Here is an 18153-nt window from a genome sequence, read left to right as displayed (position 1 = left end):
GCTTCTAGAAGCTGTTTTTTTGGCTTTTGGCCCCTCTTCTTCCCTCTTGAGACCCATTAATGGTGGTCAAATGCTTCTGATCTCCAGTCTCCCTCCTTCTGCCGACTTGTCTCTCAGAAATTTCTCTGTTTAGGGCTCAAGTGATTCAATTGGGCCCATCCAGGTAATCTAGGACTCTGTAAAGTCAGTCCATAACTTTACACCTGCTAAGTCCCTTCACCCCAGCACCTAGCATGATGCTTAAATAACTAGGGGTTGGGATTCCTGAGAGACAGTGCTAAACATGTGCTTCATGCAACTGGTTAGAAGTATGCCTCCCACAAAGATCTGCTGTGTAGGTAACTCTGATGAGCTCTGTAAAGCACAGAGCAGAATACCTGGTCCCCTGTAAGGGCTCCATTCCCATTAGCCGCCAGGGAGCAAAGCAGATAAATGAGGCTCTGGGCCCAGTGATGTTCTGCAGTGTGAGCCAAGGGCATTCAGCAAGGGCCCAGGTCATCAACCGTCCAGGGTCCACATGGATACATGAGTGAACTTGGCTCCTGTCAGCACCCGCCTATTTATTTGGCTTTCCACATGCCTCTGTTTACCTTTCAGAACTTGTATCTTTTCTCCTAGGACTGTTGTTGCATTTTGGAGATTGACTTTCTTTTTGTCTTGTACCATGCAAAGCTGGGATTCAGGTCTGGTCTCCTTTAACATTTGGGTTAGACTTTTTCTTATTTAGGTACTTGTAATCAGATTAAGAGAGGCTAGATTTGGAATCAAAGTATAGAATGGTTCTTATAAAAGCTGGGCCTAGCTGTTGCTCTTGGGGAGCTGTTGTCATTTGGCCTTTATTTCTGCCCTTTGGTTACTGGGTAGTGACTGCACTTTGGGTGGCTTGAGGACCCAACTGAAAGACTTATTTTAGACTTTTCGTTTTCATCTGTACTTGAGTAATAAATGCCCATGGAGGCACAGGGCAAAGGGCTTTATATGCATCATCTCATTCGGTCCTCACCCTGTGAGCTGGCATTACCTTCCTGTCCTACAGATGAAGGCAGGACTCAGAGATTAAGCAGCCCCTCCAGAAGATCCAAGGTAGAGCTGATGTCCACGCGGGGGCCCCACCTGTGCCCCACTGCCCGATCCTGATCTCTCTCTTCTATTTCAGGCCCTGAAGCGCCAGAGCTCGTTGGGCCTTTCCTTCTTTAATAGCATCTTGGCCCACGGGGACCTGCGCAACAACAGACTCAACCAACTCTCTGTCAACCTGTGGCACCTGGCACAGAGGCACGGCTGTGCAGACACCAGGACCATGGTGAGGCTCTGGGAGCATGGGGGTCCTGGTGAGCGACACAAACCCACTGGCCAAAGCACAGCTGGCCTCAATATCACATCAGTGCTCATCTTCCTTTTATTCCCTCTGAATAACAGGGTGCCTGGTGGCTCAGTTAAGCGTTCAGTTTCAGCTCAGGTCATAATCTCATGGTTTGTGACTTTGAGCCTCGCGTCACGCTCTCTGCTCTCAGTGCAGAGCCCCTTCGGATCCTCTGTCCCCCCACCTCTCCCCTGTTCGTGCCCTCTCAAAATGAAAACAAAAAGACATATATAGAAATAGCAGCTATTCCTGGTCATACCAAAATCTGATTTTATAAGCAAATTGTAAACTAAGAAGTTTTACTTTAACACTTTTTTGGTTTCTTTCCCTCCTTTATGCTTCAAAAGACTTTAGCTGTAAGACAGCATCAGCTCACAATACGGTTGATTTGTTGGTGCCTAGCTGAACCAAAGGAATACTGATCTTTCTTTTTCCTCCTAGGTGAAAACTCTGGAATACATCAAGAAACGAAGCAAACACCCAGATATGGGTCACCTGAGTGAGCTGGCCCTCAGGCTCCCTCTGCAAACAAGGACCTAACTCTGGGACTGTGAAGCCAAGTTCAGAAAGACCTGCTTTGCTTTTATTTTTACGCAAATTGGTTTAAGCTTTGGCCTCTACCCAGATGATTGTGACATTGAAGAAGTGGGAAGTGTCAGAGCAAAATCCAATCTTGTTCAGAGTAGGTTTCTTTGCAGAAGTGGCCTTCAGATTGGCATTTATGGAGAAACAGAAGAATCCAAGTAACATCTCTCAGTGTGTCTGGGTTTTTTTTGTTTTTTTTCAAATAGAAGAAACCTTGAAAAGGAGTCTACTTTTAAAGAGCCACTTTCCCTCAAGTCTGGAATTGAATGTTGCCTACCCTGTCATAATTTATGAAAGGTAGATGGCTCAACCTTTATCACAAGCAGCTCAACTGGACTCAGGATATATAGGTATACACCTAGCTGTAGCCAACACCACAGATGCAGGTGTGGTGGCACAGGCGCACAGCGGGACCGCACAGGTGAGGAGGAAGCACATGGTGTGCACGGGGACCCTCAGTGCATCCACTGGGACTCCCAGGAAGATGGCAGAGTAAGGAGGTTCTGAGCTCAGCTGCTCGCAAAAAACACACCAATGGTGCAGCTATACGAAGTGCAACTCCCTCTGAGAACGACCCAAAGACTAGCCGCACAGCTCTTACACAGCCAAAGGTACAAAGAAAAAACTGCACTGAGAAGGACAGGAGGCAGAGATGCGGCCAGGAGGCAAATCCCTGGTGCAGTGACCCGGAAGAGGGAGGGATATCACCCATAAGCGTGGAGGGTCAGTCCCCTCCCTGAGTACCCCCTACCTTGGCGTATGCACCAGGAAGATGTGCTCCCATGATGTCTAGCTGTGAAAATCTGTGGAGCTTCACTCCAGCAGGTTATAGGAAACTGAGGCTCTACTCTCAAAAGAGCCCACTCAAGAGGCAGCAGATTGAAAAGTGCCTAGGTTATTTACTCAGTTTAGCGCATGTGCTGGAGGGGCAACAATCTGTAAGAATTTTTTCTGGGAATGGAAGACTCCCATCTTTTAGCCTACTTGGACCGAGGCTGGTGGGTGCCAGATGTGACACTTTTCATCTACTTTGCTGGCACCACCAGCATGGCCTAGACATTACCCTTTGGACACACCTTCCCAACGGGCACAACCCCTGTACCATGGCACAGGGTGGAGCCATGCCCACCACAGTATTCACTGCAGCTGTGGCCAAACCTCACAGCCAGTCTCACCAGAGGCTAGCCCCACTCCCCAGCACACACAGGGGACACAGCTAGGGCACCTGATTCTGGTGACCAGGGGAGACAGCACTGCTGCCCCCATAGGACGCCTCCTACATAAGGCCGCTACCTTCCAGAACTGCCGCAGCTGACCTCATACAGAGTCAGACAAAATGAGAGGAGTATGTTCCAAACAAAAGAACCAGAGATAAGCCATCTACCTAATAAAAGGGTTCAGAGTAACAGTCATAAAGATGTTCACTGGACTTGAATTCATTTTTACATTTATTTATTTTTGAGAGATAGAATGTGAGCAGGGGAAGGGCAGAGACGGAGACACAGAAATCTGAAGCAGGCTCCAGGCTGTGAGCTGTAAGCACAGAGCCCGATATGGGGCTCGAACCCACAAACCATGAGATCATGACCTGAGCCAAAGCTGGATGCTGAACTGACTGAGCCACCCAGGTCCCCCTACTGGACTTGAGTTCAGGGAGTACTTCAACAAAGAGAAGATAAAAAAAAAAAAAAAATCAGACCTGAAGAATACAATAACAAATGAAATTAGAATTAGAAATACAGAATTAGAAGATACAGAAAAATGAATCTGGAGCACAGGGTATTAGAAATCAAGCTGAACAGCAAAAAAAAAAAAAAAAAAATTTTCAATTTGAGAGAGTATGAGCAGCAGAGGGGCAGAAGGAGAGGGAGACAGAGAATCCTAAGCAGGCTCCACACTGTCAGCACAGAGCCCCATGTGGGGCTCAAACTCACAAACTGTGAGATCCTGACCTGAGCCGAAGAGTCAGATGCTTAACCAACTGAGCCACCCAGGTGCCCCCCCAAAAAATCTTCTTTAAATGACAGATTAAAGGACCTCTGGGACAACATCAAGCATACAATATTTGCATTACAAGCATCCTAGGACAGGAGAGAAGAGAAAAAGGGACAGAAAACTTATCTGAAGAATAGGTGATAACTGACAAACTAGGGAAGGAAAAAGACATCCAGGACCAGGAAGCAGAGAGAGGCCTAAACAAGATGAATCCAAAGAGATCCACACTAAGACACATACAGATGGCTCCTGTACAACACAAATCTACTTATATGTGTATTTTTATTCTTTATAATACAGTACTATATTTTCTGATTTTATTAATTTTTTCTCTAGCTTTACTGTAAGAATACAGTGTGTAATATATGTAACATAGAAAATGTGTTCATCAGCTCCTTGTCAGTAAGGCATCTGACAGTAGCTATATAAGGCATATATAAGGCTATATAAGATATAAGGCATCAACAGTAGGCTATTCAGTTTTGGGGGACTCAAAAGTTACATGCAGATTTTCAACTGCACAGGGAATTGGTGCCCTTAACCCTTGCATTGTTCAAGGGTCAACTGTAATTACAATGTCAAAAATTAAAGAAAACCAGGGCATAGAGTTAATTAGGCATCCAACTCTTGATTCGAGCCCCATGTCAGGCTCCATGCTGACAGTGTGGAGACTGGGATTATTTACTCTCTCTGCCCCTCCCCCACTTGCCCTCCCTATCTCAAAAATGAAGAAATATTAAAAAAACAAAACAAAAAAAACCTTAAAAGCTGCAAGAGAAAAGCAACTAATAACATACAAAGGAAACCTGCACAATGCTATCAACTGAGTTTTCAGCAGAAACTGTGGGCTAGAAAAGAATGGCATGATCTATTTACAGTACTGAAAGTAAAAAACCTACAGCTGAGAATACCTATCAAGACTATCATTCAGAATAAAAGAGACGTAAAGAGTTTCCTAAACAAAACTTAGAGCCGATCACCACTAAATCAGCCTTAAAAGATTATGTTAAAGGGACTTGTTTAAAAGGACATAACTAGGGGCGCCTGAGTGGCTCTCTGTCTGTTAGGCAACTGACTTCGGCTCAGGTCATGATCTCTCAGTCTGTGAGTTCAAGCCCCAAGTCAGGCTCTGTGCTGACAGCTCGGAGCCTGGAGCCTCCTTCGGATTCTGCGTCTTCCTCTCTGCCCCTCCCCTGCTTATTACTCTGTTTCCCTCTCAATAACAAACGTTAAAAAAAAATTTTTTTTAAAATAAAAGGACATAACTAGAAGAAAATTAGTAAAGAAAATATTTCCCTGGTCAAAGTAAACACACAGTAAAGATAGTAAATCAATCACTTATAGGGTTAAAAGACAAAAGTAGTAAAATCTATTATATCTATAATTAGTTAAGGGATACACAAAATAAAAAGATGTAAAATATGAAACCAAATATATCAAATGTGGAAGGGGAGGGCAGTAAAAATGTAATGTTTTAGAATGTGTTCAAACTTAAGTGACCATCAACTTAAAATAGAGTACTATAATACATTGTTATGTAAGAACCTCATGATACTCACCATAAATCTGTAACAGACACAAAAAATACAAAGGAATCCAAGCATAATACTAAAAATTATCAAACACAAAAGAGCAAGAGAACAGAAAAGGAACAACCAAAAAACAATTAAAAAGGCAGTAAGTACATCTGACCTTAAACAACATGGGTTTGAACTGTTCATGGTTTTCAATAAAAACAATACCGTAAATATTTTCTGTTCCTTATGATCTTAATATTTTCTTTTCCCGAACTTAAAGAATACAGTATGTAATACATATACAAAATATGTGTTAATCAACTGTTTATGTTCCCTAGCAAGGCTTCTGGTCAACAGTCAGCTATTAAATTTGGGGGCAGTTGTATGTGGATTTTCAACTGCATGGGGGTCAGCAACTGCATGTCAGAACAGGAACTTGTTCAAGGGCAAATGTAGGTACTTACCAGTAATTAAATTTTTTTTTTAATGTTTCTTTTTGAGAGTGAGTTGGGGAGGGGCAGAGAGAGGAAGACACAAAATCTGAAGCAGGCTCCAGGCTCTGAGCTGTTGGCAGAGCCTGACGTGGGGCTCAAACCCATGAACCGTGAGATCATGACCTGAGTCGAAGTCTGCTAGTAGCTCAACTCACTGAGCCACCCAGGCACCCCACTGTAATTACTTTAAATGTAAGTGGACTAGGGGTGCCTGGGTGGCTCAGTTGGCTGAGTGTCTGACTCTTGATTTCAGTTTAGTCATGATCCCAGGGTTGTGGGATTGAGCCCTATGTCAGGCTCTGCATTGAGCGTGGAGCCTAAGATTCTCACTCTCTCTAGCTCTCTCTCTCTCTCTCCCTAAAAAATAAAAAAATGTCAATGGACTAAATGCTCCAATCAAAAGACATAGGGTAACTGAAATAATGATTTAATAAAAAAAAAAGATCCCTCCGTATGATGCCAAGAGACTCACTTCAGGCCACAACACTCCCTTCAGATCACAACAGGTAGCAATAAAAAAAAATTAGAAAACCACAAATACACAGACGCCAAACAACATGGTACTAAACAACAAATGGGTCAATGAAGACACCAAAGAGGAAATTGAAAAATACCTTGAGACAAATAAAAATGACAATACAATGTTCCAAAATCTTTGAGACACACAAAAAGGAGTTCTAACAGGGAAATTTATAGTGATCGAGGGTCTACCTCAAGAAACAAGAAAAATCTAACACAATCTAACCTTAGACCTAAAGGAACCAGAAAAAGAACAATCCCAAAGTTAACTAGAAGGAATGAAATAATGAAGATCAGAGTGGAAACAAATGAAATAGAGACCACAAAAAAAAAAAAAAAAAAAATGAAATTAAGTGCTGGTTCTTGAAAAAATTCATAAGCCTTTATAGTCCCATCAAGAGAAAAAGAGGACTCAAACATAAAATCAGACATGAAAGAGAAGTTACAATTGACACCACAGAAATACAAAGGATTATTATATATGAGACTACTACAAAAAATTATATGCCAACTGGACAAGCTAGAAGAAATGGACAAATTATTAGGAATGTACAGTCTTCTAAAACTAAATCAAGAATAGACAATCTGAACAAAATAATTACTAGTTATAAAACTTAGTAATCAAAAAGCTCCTGGGTGGCTCAGCTGGATAAGCGTATTGACAGCACAGAAGCCTGTCTGGGATTCTCTCTCTCCCCCTCTCTGCCCCTCCCTCACTTGTGCTCTCTCACTCTCTCAAAAAAACAAAAACCAAACCAAACCTCCCAACAAACAAAAGTCCAGGATCTAATGGCCTCACAGGTGAAGCCAAACATATAAAAAGTTAACACCTATCCTTTTCAATTACTGTAAAAAATTAAAGAGGAACTGCCAAATTCTTTTTATGAGGCCAGCATTACTGATACCAAAACCAGATGAAGACACTACAGGAAAAAAAAAAAAAAAAAGATAATTATAGGCCAAAATTATCCCTAATTAACACCAATGCAAAAATCCTCAACAAAATATTAGCAAACCAAATTGAACAAAACACTAAAAGGATTACTCACCAAGATCAAAAAGGATTTATTCCAGGGATACAAGGATAGTTCAGTATCTGCAAATCAATGTGATGATACACATTAACAAAATGAAGGATTCAAAATCATGGTCTCAATAAATACAGGAAAAAACATATGACAAAACAACACCTGTTCATGGTAACAACTCTCAACAAAGTGGGTATATATGCTTCAACATAATAAAAGCCCAAACCCACAGCTAACCTCATACCCAATAATGAAAAGCTGAAGGCTTTTCCTCTAAGATCAGGAACAGAACAAGGACATCTGCTCTCACCGTGTTTACTCAACACAGTACAGAAATCTGAGCCATAATGATCATATAATAAATAAAAGACATCCAAATTGGTAAGCAAGAAATAGAACCGTCACTATTTGTAGACGACATACTATTCTATATAGAAAATTCTAAAGACCAAAAATACCATTCTAATAAATGAATTCAGTAAAAGCTGAAGGATACAAAATCAATATACAGAAATCTGCTGCCTTTCTATAAACTAATAATGACCTAGCAAGAAGATAAATTAAAAACACTGTTTATAAATGCTTTAAAAATAGAACAGGGTAGAAGAGACTCTCCACAGCTAAATGTAGATTAGAGTCCACACCGAAGAGGACAGGAAAGGTAGAGACCTGGTTGGAAGCTAAATGGACCACAAGACCATTCATGCGAGGGAGGGATGCCCCAGATATGGAGAGGGACAAGAAACAGACCCTCACACCAGGCACCCCAGGCACAGGAGCCCATACAGGGAAGATGAATCCCATAACATTTAGCTTTGAAAATCAAAATAGCCTAATTTCACTAGTTCTTAGAATCAGTCTGAACTTTAAATATCAGAGGGCTCAGCTCTGGGAGAGGACAATAGTCAACTGACTCCTTGCCACTAAATAGCACAACAAACAGCCCTGTGGAGATACAACATAGAAGCAGCAGTCTGAAAAATACCTGGGTGTACGGGAGGGAGACTCGTTTACTAACCTCAGAGCATGTTCTGAAGGCGCAGGGCAGGGATTCTTGGGAGAGTCCTTCAAGAACAAAGGAACTGGTGAATGCTATTTCCCTCCTCCACCCCCCAGCCTAGATACAGGGACAGCTTCAGGAACCAGCAGAGTCCAACACTCTCCAGCTGGCTTGATAACAACATGCACCCCATCCCCACACTTCTGTGGATCTGCCCCCTCCAACCCAGAGGCCTCGGCAGGGATTTTGGGTGGCCACAGGTCCCCTCCCAAGTGCACCCCCACATCCTCCTGTGGACTTGCTCCCTCCAGGGCACCCTTGGCCAGAGCCCATCCAAAGCAGTGAGGGTTACAAGCCTGACAATGTGCATGCAGCCCAGACAGGGAACAGCATTACTCCTGCCCCAGGGAAAGGAGAAGATAACCATACACACCACTCTATGGTCCCAGCAATGGGCTGGGAACAGATATTTGGTTGGACTGCAGGCCCTAACCACCAACAGAAGCTTCTTGGGACAACACAAGGAAACTGCCCAGTAGTTCGGTGCTACTGCATCTCTGGCAAACACCTGGTCTGACTCAACTCAAGCCAGATGCGGCCCCAGACTGGCCCACTGACAACTCAGGGACCAAACCCTGCCCACAACAGGCATCATTGCAGATGACCAGACTGAAGCCACCCACTATAAAAGGGCACTCAGAACATACACAGCAGACATCCCCTAAAGCACACAGTTCTGGTAAACGGGAAACTGCACTGCAGGGACCACAGGACCTCTTCTTCATAAGACCATAACTTTCAAGAGCAGGAGAGGTAGCTGACTCTCCTAATACCAAGAAACAGGCACAGAGAGACAAAATGAGATACAGGAATATACCACAAATGAACAGGACAAAATCGTAACAAGAGAGCTAAACTAAATGGAACAAAATAGTATATATTCCTGATGAAGAATTTTTTTTTTTCCAACGTTTATTTATTTTTGGGACAGAGGGAGACAGAGCATGAACGGGGGAGGGTCAGAGAGAGAGGGAGACACAGAATCGGAAACAGGCTCCAGGCTCTGAGCCATCAGCCCAGAGCCCGACGCGGGGCTCGAACTCACGGACCGCGAGATCGTGACCTGGCTGAAGTCGGACGCTTAACCGACTGCGCCACCCAGGCGCCCCTCCTGATGAAGAATTTAAAGTAATGGTCATAAAGATACTCACAGGATTGGAGAAAAGAGTGGAGGACCTTAGTGAGACCCTTAACAAAGAGATAGAAAACATAAAAAGAACCAATCTGAGATAAAGAACTCTGTATGTGAAATTCATAATATACTAGATGGAATAAACAGTGGACTAGAGGAAGAAGAATGGATCAATGACCTGTAGGACAGAATAATAGAAAACAATCAAGCTGAACAGAGAGAGGAAAAAAACAACCAAAAATGAAGATAGACTTAGGGGAACTCAGCAATACCATCAGAATAATAACATCCACATTACAGGAATTCCAGAAGGAGAAGAAACAGAAAAAGGTGCAGAAAATTTATCTGAAGAAATAAACCTCCCAAATCTGGGGACAGAAACAAATATCCAGATCCAGGAGGCACACAGAGCCCCCAACAAAATCAATCTAAGGAGGTCCACACCAAGACACATATTAATTAAAATGCCAAAAGTAGTAATAAAGACAGCATTTTAAAAGCTACAAGACAAAACAGACAAGCAAACAGTTACATACAAGGGAAACCCCTTGAGGTGATTTTTCAGCAGAAATTCTGCAGGCCAGACGGAGTGGCATGATATTGTTCAAAGTGCTGAAAGGAAAAAACCTGCAGCCCAAAATACTCCTTCCAACAAGGCTAGTATTCAGAATAGAAGGAGAGAGAAAGAGTTTCCCAAACAAAGGAATTCATGATCACTAAACCAGTCATACAAGAAATGTTAAAGGGGACTCTCTGAGTAGAAAGAAAATAAATAGGAATAAGAAAAGCAGCAAGGATAAAAGTAGTAAAATTAAGTGTATCTATAAAAATCAGTCAAGCGATTCACAAAATAAAAGGATGTAAAATATGACACCATATACTTTAAATGTGGGAGGGGAGAAGAGTAAAGAATGGATTCAAACTTAAGTGATCATCAACTTAATATAGACTGATGTAAACATAAGATGTTATATACAAGGGGCCACCTGGGTGGCTCAGCTGGTTAAGCAGCTGACTCTTGGTTTCAGCTCAGGTGAAGATCTCATGGTTCGTAGGTTCCAGCCCCACCCTGGGCTCTGTGCTGACAGTGCAGAGCCTGCTTGGGATTCTCTCACTCTGCCCCTCCCCAACTTGCGCTGTCTCTCTCTCAAAATAAACAAACTTTAAAAATTAAAAAAAAAAAAAAGATGTTATATACAAACCTAATGGTAACCACAAATCAAAACCAGTAACAGACCGGCAAAAATAAAGGAATCCAAGTACATCACTAAAGAAAGCCAGCAAAGAGTGAAAACAGAGCAAAAGAAGAAAGGAACAGAGAACTACAAAACAACCATAAAACAAGTAACAAAATGGCAATAAGGACATACCTATCAATAATTACTTTGAATGTAAGCAGCCCAAGTGTCCATCAAAAGATGAAGGGATAAAGATGTGACACACACATACACACACACACTGGAATATTATTAAGCCACAAAAAGGAAGAAAATGTTGCCATTTGCAACAACATGGATGGATCTAGAGAGTATAATGCCAAGTGAAGTAAAGTCAGAGAAAAATACCATAGGCTTTCACTCAGATGTGGAATTTAAGAAACAAATGAACAAAGAAAAAAAAAAGACTAAGAAACAGACTCTTAACTATAGAGAACTGATAGTTATCAGAGAGGAGGGAGGGGGATGGGTAGAAACAGGTGAAGGGGATTAAGAGTACAGGTGAGCACTGAGTAGAGAATTACTGAATCAGTACAGCGTACACCTGAACTAATATAACACTATGTTATCCAGCATAACACTATATGGGAACTTATAAACAAAAAAATAAATAACCCAGGAATACATTTAACCAAGAAGGTGAAAACTCTACTGATTTATAAGACACTGATAAAAGAAACTGAAAAGGATGTAAATAAATGGAAAAGACATACCACACTCATAGTTTGGAAGAATACTATTAAACTGTCCATACTGCCCCAAGCAATCTACAGGTTCAATGCAATCCTATCAAAATACCAACAGCTTTTCCACAGAACTAGAAGAAATTACCCTAAAATTTGTGTGGACCCACAAAAGACCCCAAATAGCCCTAGCAAACTTGGGATAGAAAAACAAAGCTGGAAGTAGCACAATCCCGGATTTCAAACTATACTACAAAGCAACGGTAATCAAAACAGAACAGTACTGTCACAAAAACTTTAGACACACAGATCAACAGAACAGAGAGTCCAGAAATAAACCCACACCTCTATGGTCAATTAATCTAGGACAAAGGATCCAAGGATCTAACAATGGGGGAAGACAGTCTCTTTAATATGTATATGTGTTGGGGTTGCCTGGCTGACTCAGTTGAAGGAGCAAGTAACTCTTGACCTCAGGGTCGTTGAGTTTGAGCCCCACACTGGATGTAGAGATTACTTAAAAAACTTGAATGGTGTTGAGAAAATTAGACAGCTACATCAGAAGAGTCTGTACCATTTTCTTACACCACATACAAAAATAAACTTAAAATGGATTACACTTAAATGTAAGACCTGAAACCATAGAACTCCTGAAGGAAAACAGCAGCAAACTGTTTGTTGGACAATGGTCTTAGCAATATTTTTCTGGAACTATCTCCTCAGGCAAGGGCAACATAAGCAAAAATAAGTAACTAGGACTAAAACAAACTAAAAAGCAAAGGAAATTAATGGAGCGCCTGGGTGGCTCTGTCCGTTAAGTGGCTGACTCTTGATTTTGGCTTAGGTTATGATCTCATGGTCATGAGTTCAAGCCCCACATCAGGCTTTGCGCTCACAGCATGGAGCCTGCTTTGGATCCTCTGTCTCCCTCTTTCTGCCCCTACTCTGCTCATGCTCTCACCCTCCCTCAAAAAATAAATAAATAAATAAGCAAAGGAAATTATCAACAAAACAAAAAGGTAACCTACTGAATGGGAGAAGATATTTGTAAATAATTTATTTAATAAGGGGGTAATATCCAAAATATATCAAAAAACTCATACAACTTTTTAACACAAAAAACCCTCAAATAATCCAATTAAAACTGGGATTTTTAATGCAGAGAACCTGAAAAGAACGGTTTCCCAAAAAAGACATACAGATGGATTGGGGCACCTGGGTGGCTCAGTGCGTTAAGCATCCGACTTCGGCTCAGGTCATGATCTCATGGTTTGTGGGTTCTAGCCCCACGTTGGGATCTGTGCTGACAGCTCAGAGTCTGGAGCCTGCTTCGGATTCTGTGTCTCCTCCTCTCTCTGCCCCTCCCCCACTTGTGCTCTGTTTCTCTCTGCCTCTCATAAATAAATGTTAAAAAAAATTTTTTTAAATAAAAAAAGACATACAGATGGCCAACAGATACATGAAAAGACGTTCAATATCACAAATCACTGGGGAAATGAAAATCAAAATCACAATGAGACGTCTCTTCACATCTTGTCAGACTGACTAAAATCAAAAAGACAAGAAGTAACAAGTGTTGGCAATGACGTAGAGAAAAGGGAACCTCCATGCACTGTTGGTGGGAATATAAATTGGTGCAGCCACTATGGAAGAGTGTGGAGGTTTCTCAAAACGTTAAAAACAGAAATACCACAAGATCCACTTCTGGGAGTTTACCCCCTAAAAACCAAAAACACAGATTCAAAAAGACACATGCACCCCTATGTTTACCCCACCATTATTTACAACAGAAGATATGGATGCATTCTACGTGTCCACTGATAAAGATGATTTGGTGCATAAACACACACCCACAGAGCAATGTTACTCAGCCATAAAAAAAAAAAAATGAGATCCTGACATTTGCAACAACACAGATAGACATATATGGTATTATGCCAAATGAAATAAGTTGGAAAAAGACAAATATCATGTAATTTCACTTATATGTGGAATCTAAAAAACAAAACAAATGAACAAAGAACAGAAACAGACTCATAGATACAAAGAAAAACCTGGTGGTTGCCAGACGGGAGGGGAGTGAGAAGAAGAGTGAAATGGGCAAAGGGGATTAAGAGGTACAAACTTCCAGCTATAAAATAAATCAATCACAGGGATGTAAGTACAGCACAGGGAATATAGTCAATACTACTGTAATAACTTTGCATGGTGACAGACAGTAATTACACTTTTCGTGGGGAGCATTTTTTAATGCATATAAACGTCAAATGACTACACTGCACACATGAAACTAATATATTGCATGTCAACTATACTTCAATTAAAAATAAATTAAAAAAAACACATTGGTGGGTTAAAGGAGAAAGTGAGGTCAAATCTGCAATTCCCTCTGTGGCTTCAGCAGAAACTATATTTTAACTGAATAAACCTCCCAAAGGAACATTTATGTTCACGATTGTTCATTTAATTACTTCTGACTCTCTTCATCCAGAAGAAAACTTGTCTAAACATATTATCCCGTTTGCTTTGCAGCCATAATTCTAAACTGCATGTGATTCTACTTTTTTACCACCAGATTTTTGGAATCTGGAATCTGAGTCTGTACTACTACTGATGAGCTTCCACTGACATTTTATTCCGAATAACTAAAAGCATTAATATTGATTGGTGGTGATTCACAGCCTGTGCTCAGGAAAATGCATCCATTTTATGCAAATTGTGGATTAAAGTGCCCCAAACTTTTGTACTTCTGGAAGATATTCACTGGACATAAATCACATCTCATCTCTACCCTGTGAAATGCAGGATTACAGGTTCACAAAATCTCAGTATTAGTGGTTACAGTAATTTAAAAAAATTAAAAATTATTAGTCGGCTGAGCATCCGACTCTTTCTTGATTTTGGCTCAGGAGATCCAGCCCCAAGCTGGACTCTGCACTGACAGTGCAGAGCTTGCTTGGGATTCTCTCTCTCCCTTTCTCTCTGCCCCTCCCCTGCTTGCTCCCTCTCTCAAAATAAATAAACATTAAAAAATACATAAACTCATATTTTTACTGAACACTTAGGACCAAGAATGTGCTATGGATTTTCTGGCCTATTTAATAGTGAACTTCCTCCTCACCCCTGTCCCCAGCCTGAGAAAACAGCCTCCAACAAAGAACAGCAGATACCCTTTTGCTCCCCTTTACTGAACAAAACATAAAGAAATTAAAAAAAATGGTGGTACTGCTCAAATATTATCAACTGATCTTTATTTCACAAAATTATTTCCATTAAAATTATTTCATATGCCACTTTTACTAGATACTATTTAAATGAAACACAACTGGCAAATTCACAAATTACCCGCTTTAAGTCATTTCCTTCTACTCTGAGGTTACACATCAGACAGCAATTGTTCCCAAGCCTGAGTAATGTTCTTATATTGATATGAATTTGGACTTTCATATTAGGGTGAATACGCATTACACCAAAGGAGCTTCTGAACCATCTGTCACACCTGTCCCAGACCAAAGTTTAGATCTTCTGTGACCTTTTGTGGTTTTCCTCAGCCCATTACTGAATCAATTAGCCAGACTCTGAAAACCATAGCCTACAGGGGATGAAGTCTACTGTTATCACAAAGGATAATGAAACAATAAAATTCTAAATATTCTGGGAAATACGATTTTAAAAATGAGGAAAAGTTCTGTATGAGACCTAGATTACTTTTCTATTGCTGCCGTAACAAATTATCACAAACTTAGTGGCTTCCAACAACACAATTTTATCACCTTGATTATCTATTGATCCTAAGTCCAACAGGTCTCAGGGGGCTTACCCTTAAAGCAGGGCTTTGTTCCTTCTGGAGGCTCTGGGGGACAATCTGTTTTCTCGCTTTCTCCAGCTTTTAGAGGCCACCTGCATTCTTCGGCTCATGGCCCTTGCCTCCACCTTAAAACCAGCAACCGAGTTTTTCTTACAAGTTTCTTTGACATTTCTGCCTCCCTCTTCTACAGTTAAGGACTCCTGTGATCAGACTGGGCTCACTCAGATAATCCAGGATAATCTTATTTTAAGGTCAGTTGATTAGCAACCTTAATTCCATCTGTTACCCAAACTCCCTTTCGTGTCCTAACATAATCACAGGTTCTGGTGACTGGGACAAGGTCATTTTGTCCCAGGGGGACAATGGAGGCTCATTATTCTGCCAACCACAAACCTAATTCTATGTCTGTAAAGTTGAATACACAATTTCTTTTAGAGAATGCTATCTAGCAAATACTTTTGATGGGCAACCTCTAGTTATGGAAAGGAAGTCTCAGGGCAGAGTCCAGTGGGCTAAGGCAGAAACAGCAGGAATCACTCCAAGGAATACAGTGGTTAAGAATCATGAGGTTTCAGAGACAGCTGGATAAGGAAGGGCAACTGTATGGAGGGAAGGACCCTGTCATGGAAAGTTGGTCAGTTGAGAAATCCCTGAGGGACAAACAGCCAACAAGTTTGAGAACAGGGCTATTAAATATTCAACCAAGACCTTGGCTGTGCTATATATGTCCGATCTCTCCTGCCCTGGTTCTGAATAAAAATCCCCAAACCGTCTTGTTTCAGTGGAGACATCATGAACAAGGGAAATCACACCAAACCAAACACAAAAACAAAAAAACCACAAAAACCCTTGCAGACAGATTGAGGGTACTTGGACATAGGGAAAAGGGGCAGCGTGGCACAAGCCGATGTTGCTTAATTTACAAAGGAGAGAAGCCCAGTTAACCCAGGACACTCAGAGAGTAAATCCTCCTGGGACTGCAGACTGCTGCAGGACAGAGACCTGCTAACTTGACAATGATCTGCACCGGTAAGAGCAGCAGAGGTAAGATTAAGTCCATTCTGAGGACACTGCCCATCTTGCTATCTTGGCTGTTCAACCTTCTCTGGCTAGACCCTGCTTTAGGAACAGACTATACTAAACCTTCCCCTCAGCCAGCAGATCTCTTCAGCCAATGGGGATACACTGAGTTTGAAAGTCAAATCCTATTACACACAGATTATTAGTACTAAATGGCAGGAGGAGAAAGGTCTGACCATCACATCCTAATGAGAACTATCACTATGAGGACAAGACAGTGGACAATCAATCAATCAGCCAGTCTCCAGAATCACCCAAGAGATGGCTGAGCACAATCTTCCCTGATAAGCCAAGGCAGGCCCTAACTGTAGTGTGATCTCTCAGCAAGGTAAAAACAATTAAAGCAGACAGTATAGGGAGTAAATTCCTGTAGTGTTGATCAAGGCCAGGAGAGATTTATTCCCCTGTGAAAGGACAAGATTCTCTGAAGGAGCTAACTCAATTGCAGAACCTTACTTTCTAGGCAATTAGATGGCCTCTTCCATTATGTATCTCAAAGTTGACTCCATCAAAGGCCCAACTCACCTTCTGGCTGATGTGCCCACCTGAGACATTACTAGCATAGAACTGTAGGACTCTCGACCTAGCCAGTGTTTATTAGTCAGGGCAGGCCTGCCTCACCTCTACCCACCCAGTGGGACAGTAGTCGACCCCACGTTTGTCTCACCAGCATCTGCTCTTCACTCTTTCTTTCTGACCTGCCTGGAGTGCATCTTCGTCCACATGCCAGGGGCTGGCTCAGAAATAGGCATATGACCCACTGCTGGGCAATGCGTTATGATGAAAGGTCTTCTGGAAGTTTCCTTGAGTCATAAGGTTTTTCTTCTTCCTCTGGAATGTTCTACTGTCTTGATATCCAACTTAAAATTGGTCCAGCCCTTCTTCCACCAGCTTGATGAAGCCAACAGGATGGATGGAGCAGAGAGGAGAAGAATGTTTCTTTGTTGAGCTGATGCATCAATTCCCTACATAAGGACTTCCTGCCAAGTGAGAGATTAAATATCCTGGCTGTTTAGTTGGGCTGCTGAGCTGGGATGACTATAGGCGTCAAGTGATGTGAAAATGTCCCACTCATAAACTGTATGTTGGGATGCAAAATGCTAGGTGAATGGAAAGAAGGTGGTCGTATCGTTCAGGTCATTGTACCTGGAGCTCTGTGGGGCTGCCTATAGAGTCTAGGCATGGAAATGTGATCATGAGGAGGCAACTTCCTGTGTCATCCTCCACACATCCTGACACCTCTGCCACATAAGTCACCTAGGATTCTGTTCCTCATGGTTGCAAAGAATATAATAAACAGATCCCTGGGAATTTGTCATTGGTTCACGAAGACTAACAGTCTCTCTAAAAATGCCTTTTTCAGAATTCAGTTAAGAGCATCAAGACTAAATCCAAGCTCAGCACAGAGGATGGAAAGCAGGAAGTCAGAAAAGGCAAAACTGGTTTAGAAACACATTTCCTAACAGCAGAGGAAGCTCAGTCACATCTGCTTGGTGACAATTCAGACCCCCCTTTGCCAGTAGCTTCTCCAAGATGGGAAAAGAAAATGAGTTTGCTCTTCCTTGTTTATCATTAATTCTACTTCCTGTTTGGGATTTAGACATCTAATAAAACTTCTGTTTCTTCAATCAAAAGAGATTTCAATCTCCAGTGAGTATTCCTGGTAAAGTTC

The 18153-nt window shown here is 41.7% G+C and overlaps 1 protein-coding gene and 1 long non-coding RNA gene across 2 annotated transcripts in view; one reads left to right on the top strand and one right to left on the bottom strand.

The window, feature by feature from the left end:
• VPS35L (VPS35 endosomal protein sorting factor like) overlaps positions 1 to 2114 on the top strand; it is a 118424-nt gene extending 116310 nt beyond the window's left edge. The window contains exons 30-31 of the mRNA XM_086692934.1: positions 1157 to 1303; positions 1805 to 2114. Of these exons, the coding sequence (XP_086549060.1) occupies positions 1157 to 1303; positions 1805 to 1903 (246 nt within the window). The 3' untranslated portion in view covers positions 1904 to 2114. The remainder of the gene's footprint in view (positions 1 to 1156; positions 1304 to 1804) is intronic.
• The window catches only part of LOC147573082 (uncharacterized), a 38154-nt gene extending 28702 nt beyond the window's left edge, over positions 1 to 9452 (bottom strand). The window contains exons 1-2 of the long non-coding RNA XR_015245702.1: positions 8520 to 9452; positions 7523 to 7569 (exon numbers count right to left, since the gene is read on the bottom strand). This is a non-coding gene — a long non-coding RNA (uncharacterized LOC147573082). The remainder of the gene's footprint in view (positions 1 to 7522; positions 7570 to 8519) is intronic.
• Between the last annotated feature and the right edge of the window lie 8701 nt (positions 9453 to 18153).

This window comes from Puma concolor, chromosome E3 (genome assembly GCF_028749965.1).
Source record: "Puma concolor isolate L17-30 chromosome E3, mPumCon1.1.hap2, whole genome shotgun sequence".
Classification (NCBI taxonomy): domain Eukaryota; kingdom Metazoa; phylum Chordata; class Mammalia; order Carnivora; family Felidae; genus Puma; species Puma concolor.
The sequence above is the reverse complement of the archived record's forward strand: the minus strand, read 5'-3'. Positions and strand labels throughout refer to the sequence as shown.